Source organism: Myotis nattereri (assembly GCF_964212035.1).
Source record: "Myotis nattereri genome assembly, chromosome: 13".
NCBI classification, from domain to species: Eukaryota; Metazoa; Chordata; class Mammalia; order Chiroptera; family Vespertilionidae; genus Myotis; species Myotis nattereri.
In genome coordinates this window covers 58,736,024-58,748,739 of record NC_138088.1, presented here as the reverse complement: position 1 = coordinate 58,748,739, position 12,716 = coordinate 58,736,024, and the positions used below count along the sequence as shown (strand labels likewise).

Here is a 12,716-nt window from a genome sequence, read left to right as displayed (position 1 = left end):
GGCTCAATCCCCAATAGGGGGTGTGCAGGAGGCAGCCAATCAATGATTCTCATCATTGATGTTCCTATCTCTCTCTCCCTCTTCCTTCCTCTCTGCAATTAATAAAAAAAAATATATATATATGTATATATTGGAGGCCCAGTGCATGAAATTCATGCAGGCGGGGGGTCTCTCAGCCCAGCCTGCACCCTCTCCAATCCGGGACCCCTCGGGGAATGTCTGACTACCAGTTTAGGCCTGATCCTGCAGGATGTCCGATCCCCTGTGGGATCAGGTCTAAACTGGCAGTCAGACATCCCTCTCACAATCCAGGACAACTGGCTCCTAACCACTCACCTGCTTACCTGCCTGATTGCCCCTAACCACTCTGCCTGCCTGACACCCCTAACTCTCTCCCCTGCTGGCCTGATCATCCCTAACCGCCTCTGCCTTGGCCCCCGCCACCATGGCTTTGTCTGGAAGGACGTCCCAGAAGGATGTCCCGGAAAATGTCCGGTCTAATTAGCATCTTACCCTTTTATTAGTATAGACTAGAGGCCCTGGTGCACGACATTCGTGCACTGGTTGGGGCGGGGGGGCAGGCCTCAGCCTGGCCTGCACCCTCTCACAGTCCGGGACCCCACAGGGGACGTCCGCCTGCTGGCTTAGGCCTGCTCCCCACAGAGCCAGCTGTGAGCCCGACTCAGGGCTTCTGGCTGAGTTGGGGAGCACACTGACCACCAGAGGGTAGCTCCTGCATTGAGTGTCTGCACCCTGCTGGTAAGTGCATGTCATCGTGACCAGTCGTTCTGTTAGGCCGATTTGCATATTAGCCTTTTATTACATAGGATATTTATATTGAGCCTCCTTTAGGCTGTAGGGTAAAGATTCTCTCTTTCCTCTATCTTTTCACTTTCTAATCTCTTCCCTACAAACACCCACCTTGGAACCCCAACACGGGTATCTTATACCTCCCATTGGGTCTGTCATGGCAGGACCCAGGGGCCAGGTCATTCGCCCCCAGATCTCCTCCCAGCGTGTGGTCTGGAAAGGCGAGTCCGTGTCCCTCTGTCCGTGGAGGTCCTCCTTCGTGAGTGGAATGAAAGCACCTGGCCGCTCCCGCCCAGAACGCGATCGCAGGTGCTGATGCGCTCTGAGCTCCTCAGAGGAAAGGGGTAACACGCCTTTATTACCGCAGACAGCGAGACGGGCCGGACAGCCCACAGCCTCGCGATCATCCCGCCGCTCTGACCACCACGCGGACAGGAGAGCTTCCCCTTCCACCTCCCCGCCCTCGTGGAGAGGGGCCATCGCGTGTGAAGAATGTGGTGTCTGAGAGACACAGGCCACGCACAGTGTCAGCCAGGGCGGCCCGCGGCCATGCGGCTGTCCAGGCCGGCTCACGGCCGCTGCTGGGGGGCCGGCCCGCAGCCAGACCCAGCGACCATCCGAGGAGGCGCTCAGAAGAGGATGCCGTCCCGCGGGGCCTGCTCCACCGGCTTCCTCTGCTCCTGCCGGCGCCGGCGCCGCGCCCGCTGGAAGAAAACGACGATCACGGCGGTGAGGACGCTGAGGAGGAGGACGAGCAGCAGCAGCCAGAAGGAGCTGCCGTAGCTGTGCGCCGTCCCACGGTGGGTGGCCGGCGGGTAGCGTGAGTAGAGCGCCTGGACCAGCACTTCCGACAGGCGATTGGCTTGCACGTTCCCCACGAACAGCGCCAAGGCCAAGAAGGCGGAGGAGCCTGGAGGAGAGGAGGACGGGAGTGAGCCGGCCACACGCCCTGCACGGCACGCTTTCCTCTCGGGGAGTGTGCTCTGCGGCAGCGCAGCTGCATTCTGGGCACGAAACTCCCAGGTCTGTGCGGGCAGCGTGGGCCGAGGGTAAGCCATGTTTCTGACGTGGTGCCCCGGCTCGGCTTGGAAGCAGGAGGGGTCGCCCTCGGGGAGAGCCTGCCACTGCCTGTGCCTCTGCGTCCTGGGACAGGCGGCTCTGGGCGCTGGCTCCCTGTCCTCCTGCCCTGTCCCGCCGTGCCCTGCGACCTGCCTGCGACCCACCACCGTGCTCCCTCCTGCTCTTGGGTCCCTGGTGGAGGAACAAATGTGTTGGAGCAGCCGGTTCTGGCCAGGATGGGGCCACGCCAGGCCGCGTGGTGCAAAGGGCAGGCTGGGGTCAGAGGGCACAGGCCTGCATGGTGCAAAAGGCAGGCTGGGGTCAGAGGGCACAGGCCCTGCGTGGTGCAAAGGGCAGGCTGGGGTCAGAGGGCACAGGCCCTACGTGGTGCAAAGGGCAGGCTGGGGTCAGAGGGCACAGGCCCTGCGTGGTGCAAAGGGCAGGCTGGGGTCAGAGGGCACAGGCCCTGCATGGTACAAAGGGCAGGCTGGGGTCAGAGGGCAGGCACAGGTGCTGGGTGGGGTGGGGGGTGATTCTGCTGTATTTGTCCTGGAAGCAGAGTCCTCTCTATTCTTTCACAAACTGTGGGAGAAACCCCATCCTCTTCCTCCCCGTTTGTGCAAACCCAGCCCCTTCCCCCATTCTCTGCAGGCAGGTGACCGCTGCCCTCGGGCCACAGCATGGGAGAGCATCTCTGTGTGCAAACCCCTCCTGGGTGGAGGTGGGTACCCTGAGATGCCCCTAAGCTCCCAACCTGGAAGCCCACGCGGAGGAACTTGGGGTCCCCCGGGGCTCCCTTGGGAGAAAGTCCGGCTTCTCCGAGCGCTGGGATCTGAGCTGTGGGAGCTCAGAGGAGGCGGGTGGAGCCAGAGGTGGTCCCGGCCTCAGGCCGCTCCGAACAACCTCCTCCCAACACATCAATGTCTAGCATTGTTTTGCGCCCACCCAGCAGCCCCTGTGTGTCAGAGCTGGCCCGGAGCAGGGAGAGGAATGCGGCCGGAATTCTCTGTCAAACACTTCTTTGTTGGGAGGAGTAGGTGGGGAAGAGGGAGTCCGCAGGCCCCTTCCTCCTTGTTTTCCTCCACAAACGCATCGAGCATCGGGCCTCTCCTGCTGGCAAAGTCCGCTTAGCCTCAGCCGTGGAGGAACAGCCAGCCGGTGGGGAGCAGGGCGCCCTCTCGCTGAGACAGGGCTGGGCTCTGAGCCCTGAGGCTGTGGACCGCCATCGGGCCCTCTCCCTGCCTCCACCACCTGACAGGCCACTCAGAGCCCACCCAGCCCAGCTCCTGGGTGCACAGGGGTCCCTAGCCAGGGGATGGGCAGCTCCGTGCACTCAGCCCTGCAGACCGAGGAGGTGGCTCCAGGGGAGGGAGGGGGCTATCCCGGTGAGAGTCAGATCTGGGGAAAAGGAGGCTTTCTCTGGGGTTGTTTCCATGGGTGATGAGCCAAGAATGACTGGCAACATTGGTGCCTCCAAGAGGACCAGGGGCTGCTTAGTGCGAGAGGGGATGCTGGGCTGGCACATCTGGAGGCGCCACATGGGAGGGAAGCAGCGTTCGGTGTTGTGGGCTGTGCCCTGGCCCAGCTGAGCCTGAGGCCCCTGCTTCCCTGGACTCCGCAGTGACATGAGCAAGAACTAGAATAATCTGTTCTCACCCTGCCCGTGAGTGCTGCCTTTGGTTGGTGAACCGAGGTCAAGGGTTACCACAGAAATAGCCTGGGACCCTGGCCCTTAGGTGAGGTTATGTGAGCCCACTGTGAGCGTGGGCAGCAGGAAAACTCGCAGAACGGAAGGAAAGGGCCAGGGCACCTCTCCCAAGGTCTCCTGGCACCTGCCCCCGAGGACCTGCCTGTGCTGGAGAGGGTCTGGCCGCATCAGAAGCACCCCTGGGGCTTACATGTTAGCAGGACCGGCTCCCCATCCTCTCTCAAGACCCAGCTGCCGAGTGGGAGAGGGAGGGAGCAGGAGAGAGCTGGCTGCCTGCTGGGGCACAGAGGCACCCGCTGGGCCACACCTCCGGACAGAGGCGGTGGCCTCAGAGCCCTGGAAGCCACAGGGAGAGGCAAACCTCCTGTGACTCAAGCTGGGATCCCTCCCCATGCAGCCAGCAGCCCCACCACACCCTGCCCAGCAAGCAAATCAAACCACCCAGCAACGCCCGCTCCCTCCCGGCCGCCCACGGAAAGGGCGTTGGCACAGTCATGCACGAGCCATGGTTTCAGCCCAGCTGACTGTTGTGATACAGAGATGAGAAGTACTAAGTACGCATGTGTGCACGTATGCTTGTGTGTTCCCATGTGGGGGCAGTGTGCATGCATGTGCGCATGTGTGCACTTCTGTTCAGCACATGGAGCCCAATTTGGGGGTAACCCCATCGCAGGAGCCCGGCGGATGTGTACTGACTTGTGTGGCTTGTTTAACCCCTCCCATCAGGTGCTCAAAAGCAAAGCCTGGTGCATGCCATGCGTTTTCACACCTAACACGCCCTCCTCACCCCTCTCCTTGCCTCTCACCAAAGCATTTAATACAGACTCTTGTTTCCAGGGATGCTGGATAAATGCTGTAAATATGCCAAAATAAACCCCCGCCCCCTGCCCCTCGCCCCTCCTCCCCAGCAGCCCCCTCATTGGCATGGCTGACTGGGAGGAGCAGAGGCTGGGGAGGGGGCGCCTGGGAGCAGATCACGTGCCCGGGCGTACTCACCGCTGAGCCCGCTCCAGATGTACACCCCCAGGGGCCCCAGGAACGTCTGGTAGGGGTTGCTGACGCTGTTGTAGAAGGTGAAGCCGGCGCTCAGCAGCGACGTGGACAAGCTGATGACCAGGGACAGGATCACCACCGAATGCAGCGTCTTCGGGGCTGAATCACCCAGTTCCGCTAAAACTAAGATAACGTTGGTAAGTACGAGGCGAGAAGGCATTCCTGCGAGCTCTGCGGGCAGGAACGGGATTAGAGCCAGTCGGGCGCGTCTCGGGGACCTGCCCGACAGGACGAATGGGACCCGGGGATCCCCACGATTCCCCTCCAGGCCAATCTTTGAACCTCAGGGTGCAGGGTGGAGCCACAATGCTTCAGGTTAGGGATCCACCCCAACTTTAAAGCCCCCTTAGTAGGCTGCTGCAGGGCGCCAACCTTCCCTGGTAGCTCCAGCCTCCGGCCCTCGCCACTCGGCGTCATCACAACGGCTTCCACATGGAGGTGCGTACAGGGCGGGTCACCCCGAAACCCGAGCCACAGCCAGTAAACTCTCTGCACAGCCTCCTTGTTAGGTATCATTGGTTAAACTACAAACGTAGCCTGCTTGTCACCACCTGGTGCCCAGATGGGGATGGGTGGGATGCCAGGGGCTGTCTGCCCTCTGGGGGGGCCGTCTGCCCTTTGGGGGGAGCTGCCTGCCCTCTGGGGGGCTGTCTGCCCTCTGGGGGGCCGCCTGCCCTCTGGGGGGGGCGCCTGGCTGGGACTGGGTGGGACTTCAGGCTGAGCCTCTGGCGTCCCCGCTCACCCAGGACCTGCAGCCGTGGGGGGACCCCTACTGCTCTCCGTGGGCACACACCTGTTTGGAAACTTAGTGGCAGGGACGCCAGACCGTGGGAAACCGGTGGCCGCCGACGCCTGTGTTCAGAGGGGCAGGCTGGTGCCGAGGGGCCTCGGGCGCTTCCGGTCCACGCTCGCCCAGCTTCCCTCGGCGCCAGAGTGTGCGGGGCCGCATGAAGGCTCCCCAGCCAGGAGGAGGCCTCTGGACACTGAACTGGAAAGCAGGGGCTTCCGGATGGCAATGCCCTGATCCCAGGCGCCTGGAGCGTCGCTCTGCTCTCTGCCCTATGAAAGCTGCAGGTGGGCGGTCCTTCGCGAGCGGCCAGCGGCCACGTTTTCCGAGTAAATTAGAAAGCGACCATCAGGCGAGCTCTGCGTCTGACTGTCGGTGAGACCCAAACACTGACTTTTCCAAAGGGAGTCGTCTTGGCGCCCGATGACTCACTCTCCCGTGTGTTAACGTGACAACTCGTCTTCATTTAACGGCCACATTTTACAATTACACTTTAGCCCAGCGGTTCTCAACCTGTGGGTCGCAACCCCTTTGGCGGGCGAACAACCCTTTCACAGGGGTCGCCTAAGACCATCCTGCAGATCAGATATTTACATGACGATTCATCACAGTAGCAACATGACAGTGATGAAGTAGCAACGAAAATAATTGTATGGTTGGGTCACAGCATGAGGAACTGTATTTATAGGGCCAGAAGGTTGAGAACCCCTGAATTCCCTGCCTCACCGGTGTGGCAGCTCCCGCTCCCCTCCAGGCCTGACTCGGAACGCAGACAATGCGTGCTGGGGACCCAGAGAAAGTCCGCGAGATGAAATGATGCCCCGCAGAGCCTGACAGCTGCTCTCTGCCTGCAGAATCAGCACATACATCGCGTTCCCTCTCTTCCTTTTAGGGGCCAAGCTTTGAAATCAGGAGAACCGCCTCCTGATTGGAACTAATTGCCCGGATATGGGCAGCCCCGGGAGAGAGGCCAGCATGCTGCAGCTGGGGGGTGGGCCGTGGGCAGAAATGTGTCGCCTGGACATCCGGGCTCCCTGTGCATGCAGGGACTTAACCCTCAGGACCCACTTGCCATCTGGCCCTTCTACCCTTGGCGCTGTAAGTCCTGGGAAATCGAGGAGGGGCATGGCTTTGTGGGTGGTGGGGACCGCCTCTGCCCCTCCTCCTGCACCTGGTCACCGGGAGCAGGACCTGGCGGCTTCTCAACCCGTGGGCCACCGTGCACCCTGGAGGGGTGGACGCAGCAAGTCCACAGCTCCCAGAGCGTGGGCTGTCGCAGCTGGTGTCCCCAGTGTCTGGGAAAGGTACCAGGGTTCTCTTGGGGAGAAGGGCAGGGGGGTGTCTTTTCTGCCCCCTTACGCTCCACTTCCCTGTGTGGTCGGGCAGGGGGCAGATGGGTGAGACGGGCTTTCTGTAAATTGTGGAGAAAGCCTCACGTGTTCTCCCTGCCATTAGTTGGTTTTGCAGCAGATCGTCTCCCCGGATTATTTTTGGCGTGAGCTGACAGCACAAATTTGAGCTCCCTGAGGACAAACGGGGGGTGGGTGGAGAAGAGGCGGAGGGCAGGGGAGCCAGGTTGCCAGGTTGGGGTGAGACTCCCTTGCGTCTGTCACCCACACACCTGTGCCTGCAGTTCCTGGCAGGTTGGATTTAACTCACGCGAGTCTTTCTCTAGAAAGAATAGACGGTGAGCCCACCAAGGCCAGGAGTGTGCGCAGTCCTTCTCGGTGCCCACGCTCCTCACTCGCGTCACAGCTGCTTGGGGGGTGCTTGGAGCTGAAGTTAAGTATCCAGGCCTCCGGAGGCGGCAGGGCAGGTGCTCGCATGGGCACAGAGGGCCCGTCCCTGTCCATTTGGGGGCTGGACAGCCCGATGCCTCCGGGTGACAGGTGGAGCTCCGGGTCAGTGAGAGCTGCTCCGGCCATTTGCTTACACAGGCCTCGCCCCCACCTTCCCCAGCTGACCTATTGCTGACCGAGTTCCTTCGTTGCTTTGACATCAGCCATGGTCACTTCATTTGGCTCTTTCATGTCAAAATCCACAGCGCACATGGCACAGTGGGCTGCATCCTAGGGGCGTGGAACTGAGCTCTGCAATATTCACCCTCCTTGGAGCAGCTCAGTGTGACCTCCCAGCCACGCAGACACGGTGCACGTCTCCGATGGAAAGGCAATCCGTCCCGCAGGCAGGTTTTCCTGGGCGGCCGGCGATGGAAATAAGCCCCGTGCGGTCTCACACCAACAGGAGAGCGGCATGTGTCGCTGTGACGTGGGAGTTCTGCCGTCCAGGGCACACCCACGGGTGCAGAGCGGGACACCGCGACATACCGGCCACGAACAGCCCCTCTCCCACCGTCTCCGGAGAACTGAGCACGAGTCACACGGGGCTAAAATCAACAGCTGGGAAGACTGCCCCTTCGCTGGCGGGGCGTGGTTTTCCTCCTCCAGCACCTGGGGGCGTGGCTTATCGCCTCCAGCACTTGGGGGCGTGGTTTACCTCCTCCAGCACCTGGGGGCGTGGTTTTCCTCCTCCAGCACCTGGGGGCGTGGCTTATCTCCTCCAGCACCTGGGGGCGTGGCTTATCTCCTCCAGCACCCAGGGGCCCACGGTGACTTCAGGAGGTTGGAATGTGGCTCTCCGGGGAATACAGCGGAATAAAGCATCACAGGAGAGAGCCAGGCAAGGCGAGTTCCATCGTCCCAGCTCCTTAGAGCTCCCACGTTGCAGGGGTGCCCACGTGGTCCTGCCGCCTTCAGGGCTGACCTTGACCCCGCTGTCCTGCCACTGGACACCGCAGAGCCTCCTTCGCACACAGGGCTGCAGAGCCAGGCTCTGGCCCTGTCCTGTCCCTCCTCCCAGCCGCCCAGCGTGTGAGTGGGCCGGGCTCTCAGGAAGCCATTTGTTGCAGATGGGAGCCACCGGCTCCACACAGACGCCGTGGGAGTGTTAAACGCCACAGGGTGCTATTTCCTATTTTAAACTTTCTCAGCGAGTCTGGAGACTCGGAACCTACACACTCTCTGGTTTTGGAAATGCTGTTCCCATCCCCGAACCTGTGACGGAGTCTTTGAAAGGCTGGGTTTCTAGCAGCTGCACTGCGATTCCTCCTTTTCCCTGAGCAGCCAGGCAGGGGCGGGAGGAGGGGCGTGACCTGCGGAAACCGCGGGGGAGGCGAGGGAGGCCCCGCGAACACCCAAAGACACACTGATAACTTGGACCTGTCACCATGATGCTCCGGTTTAAGGCAAGCATTTCATTAATAAACTCACAAACTGGAGCTGGGAGCGGGCGCGAGTGCCCAGGCCCGAACTCCCGCCGGGATGCGTGTAGAAGGGACTATCAGCGGTTCTCAACCTGTGGGTCGCGACCCCTTTGGCGGTCGAACGACCCTTTCACAGGGGTCGCCTAGGACCATCCTGCATATCAGATATTTACATTATGGTTCATAACATAGCAACATGACAGTTATGAAGTAGCAACGAAAATAATTTTATGGTTGGGTCACAACATGAGGAACTGTATTTAAAGGGCCAGAAGGTTGAGAACCACTGGACTAGATGGTAGAAAAGGACGCCCAGTCATGCATCAGAGGAAGTTAGGCCACAGCACCCGAGGGCCCCTGCAGGGGACCGGCCTGGGCCGCTGTGCAAAGCGAAACCCACGCAAGGCGCTAAGCACGTTACACGTGTTGCTCTCACATTTAGAAAACAGAACGGCGGGCATTCGCACGCCCAGAGTCAAAGCAGGAGCTGGCTTGTCATTCTCAGTGAGTGTTTACTTCCCACCCATCGAGAGGGCGTAGGGCGGGCCTAAGAGAGCAGAGAGCAGATGAGGCGTTCTCATAAAATACAGAGTTAATAGAATTAATGGAAATGTAATATCATGGCCAACAACAGTGGGTATTTTGGAGGTAAAAATGCAAGCTCGAAGTGGTTCAAGAAATGAACTTGAGGTACAGGGATAAGGAATGCGCCCCGTTTTGTTTTCCACTTCCTCTTTTGCTTGGACAGCCGCTCATGAAGCTCTGGATAGAGGCTGTGGCTCCAGCTGACAACCCTCAGCCAACGCGGTTAAAAATTATGCCCCTGCTGGCTGATGGGGGCCGTCTTGCCGCGACACAGCTTTCCTTAATTATTTACTTTGTCAATAAACTCAGGAGCTCGCCTATCCACCGCCTCCGTTGCCATGATTCAGACCGTGGTGCGGATAGGCACAGCCAGAACAGAGGAAGCAGAAATAATGATACAGTGGCCGTGGGGATGAACAGATATGAAAAATATCGAAGTTAAAGGAGAGAGGCGAGTCCAGACCCAGCCACCGTGACAATGTAGACTTTATCCCGAGGACAATAGTGAATCATTCAGGGGTTAGGAAAGGGAGTGATTAGATTAGCCTGTTGGAAAGCACACCGTGAAGAACGGATTGGAAGCCAGCAGGACTGGCGGCAGGGAGATATGTTGGAGGAAACCAGGGAAGAGCTGGTGGTGAACCCCGCAGCTCTGAGGATGGCCGGAAGTGGAAAGAGTCAAGAAATGTTAAGGGGGAAGAATTGTCAGAGCTCAGTGGCTTGTCGGCTGTCCGTCTTCCCTTCCCAACCCTGGCCTTCTGAAGAGCAAAACCTCGGCCGTATGTGTCTTTGTATTCCATTAAGTTACCTGTGGGCCAGATGTTCAATAAATGTTTGTCGAATGAATAGAAAAAAACACATTAACTATGGACAGATATTAAAATATTAGATGACACGAGTCCTACCCAGGTTATTCAACCGTGCTCCCCCCATTCAAATTCGTTCCTCATTTACCTTCAAAATCCTTGTCTGCGTCCCCAAGTCCATAAGTCAGCTTTTGAGCGCTCTGCCCGCGAAAGAGTCCGTAGGTGATGACAATGCTGCCGTTGGAGAAGTTCTCACTGACGGCGATGGTGCTGCTGACCCATTGAGGGGTCCCCAGAACAGCGCAGATGACCACGAACGCCCCGAAGCTTGTGAGGAAGCTCGACAAGAACGTCAATGTTTTCGTGGCGGTAGGCATCGTCCCGGGGAAGCGAGGGTCCTAGGGGAAAAGGCAGCTGTATCTCTGCGGAATGTTCGTGGGCCTTATCATTTGGAGTCCGGAACTGAGAAATGGAGTCGAATACTTAGTTGTAAAATATAAGCGCTCACTCTTCATAGGAAGGGTTATACCAATGAGCATTGGACTATGAACGTGGTCATAAAGCTCTGCAGGAGCTGAACTTTGGTCTGGAGTAGGAGGTTGCTAGGGTTACAGCCAGCCAGCAGGAAGGGGGGGGGGCATGATCTTCCCAGGGGTTCCTCATCACACAATTAATCTGTAACTCTGGTCAGGTGCCATGGGAGGAAGCTCAGCTTCCAGGACAGGACAGGACTGGGATTCCTAAAGAATGAGGGAGTGGGGGATCGGTGCCCCCCAAAGCTTGCTGACTCTAGCAGCCAACCACATAGAGTCTGAACTCACTCACCAATTGCTTGGCTGGTTGCTAACTTTGGAGCAATACTAGTTGTTCCAAAAGGGAACTCCACGGAGGGTAAGCCTCTGCCGAAGGCACCACGGAGTGGTCTTTTGTAAATTGTCTTTTAACATCTTGAGATGACAATTTTTTTTTTATTTCTTCCTTGCCTGGGAGTAAGTTTTAAAAATAAGTATGTGATAGCATTGTTTCTATTTTTATTAGTTATTTCTACTTCTCGTCGATTTTGATTAAATATTTACTCCTTGAATTTTATTGTGTGGGTTTTTTTTGGGGGGGGGCAATCAATTGTTAAGCCACTTTTATAAATGTTTGCAACATTTTATATCACTCAATACTATTCAATTTTTTGGATTCACTATCATTCACTTAACAATGTTCTGTTTTGGACATTTTTGCTATTATTAAATTTTTTTGCTCACATAAACTTGCTTAGATAGAGATTGTTAATTCTAGCCTTGAGATGAATTCCTAGAAAAGAATGGCTGATTCAGGCAGACAGTTTTGGATTTAACATTTTTTAAAATTTATCTTTGTTGTTGAAAGTATTACAGATGTCCCCTTTTCCCCCATTGACCCCCCTCTACCCTGCTCCCACACACCCCCAGGCCTTCACTGCACTATCCATAGGTGATATATATGCATATCAGTTCTTTGGTTAATCTCTTCCTCCCCCAACCCCCTTCCCTCTGAAATATGTCAGTCTGTTCCATGCTTCAATGTCTCCGGATCTGTTTTGTTTGTCCGTTTATTTTGTTCATTAGATTCCATATATGAGTGAGATCCTGTGACACTTGTCTTTCTCTGACTGGCTTATTTCACTCAGCATGATACTCTGCAGGTCCCTCCATGCTGTCTCACAGGGTAAGAGATCCTCCTTTTTTATAGTTGCATAGTATTCCATGGTGTAAATCTACCAGTTTTTTTTTTTTCTCCATTCATGTACTGATGGTCCAATTTTGTATTTTTGATACCAAATGTAAATTGGCTCCCAAGACATAATCCCACAAGCAATGTTAAAGAATGTTCTCTGCTTTATAGTGCTGGAAAGTTCTGGCTATTATGATTTTAAATTGTGGCCAGTTTTATAGGTCATATTGCATGATGTTACAATTCTATGATCTGCTTCTCTGTCACTATAGTTTTGCTTTTTCTCAAACTTCATAGCAATGGCATATCTTCTGTGTCTGGCTTATTTTCAGATTCATCTGGATACACCAGATTTGTTTATCCACTCAGCAGCCGATGGATATTTGAGTAGATTCAAGTTATTGACTACCATGAATGGAGTTGTTATGAACATCTGAGGCCAAGTCTTTGTGTGGATTTATGCTTTCTTTTTTTTTTATATTTTATTGATTTTTTACAGAGAGGAAGGGAGAGGGAATGAGAGTTAGAAACATCGATGAGAGAGAAACATAGGCCAGCTGTCTCCTGCACACCCCCTCCTGGGGATGTGTCCGCAACCAAGGCACATGCCCTTGACTGGAATCGAACCCGGGACCCTTTAGTCCACAGGCCGATGCTCTATCCACTGAGCCAAACCGATCAGGGCTGGATTTATGCTTTCTTTGCTCCTGGGTAAAGATGTAGGAGAGAAAGTGCTGTGACATCCCTGGCCAGTTTTGCTCAGTGGATAGAGCATCAGCCTGTGGACTGAAGGGTCCTGGGTTTGACTTCAGTCAAGCGCATATGCCCAGGTTGCAGCCTCAATCCCCAGTAGGGGGTGTGCAGAAGGCAGCCAATCTGTGATTCTCTCTCCTCCTTGATGTTTCTATCTCTCTATCCCTCTCCCTTCCTCTCTGAAATCAA

The 12,716-nt window shown here is 56.4% G+C and overlaps 1 protein-coding gene across 1 annotated transcript; it reads right to left on the bottom strand.

Annotated features, from left to right (window-relative positions):
* Positions 1–793: 793 nt before the first annotated feature.
* CLRN3 (clarin 3) lies at positions 794–10,869 on the bottom strand. The gene is made up of 3 exons (XM_081104451.1): positions 10,219–10,869; positions 4,574–4,753; positions 794–1,720 (listed from the first exon to the last, which is right to left on the bottom strand). The coding sequence occupies exons 1-3, from the start codon at positions 10,445–10,447 to the stop codon at positions 1,440–1,442; spliced, it is 690 nt and encodes a 229-aa protein (XP_080960577.1). The 5' UTR covers positions 10,448–10,869; the 3' UTR covers positions 794–1,439.
* Between the last annotated feature and the right edge of the window lie 1,847 nt (positions 10,870–12,716).

Bases quoted from the DNA above. Each gene is read 5' to 3' on its own strand.
- CLRN3 (XM_081104451.1), bottom strand. From the start codon at position 10,447: ATGCCTACCGCCACGAAAACATTGACGTTCTTGTCGAGCTTCCTCACA. The intron at 4,754-10,218 runs GTAAATGAGGAA...ACGTTATCTTAG, and splicing joins CGCAGACAAGGATTTTGAAG to TTTTAGCGGAACTGGGTGAT. The intron at 1,721-4,573 runs GTGAGTACGCCC...CCTCTCCTCCAG, and splicing joins CATCTGGAGCGGGCTCAGCG to GCTCCTCCGCCTTCTTGGCC.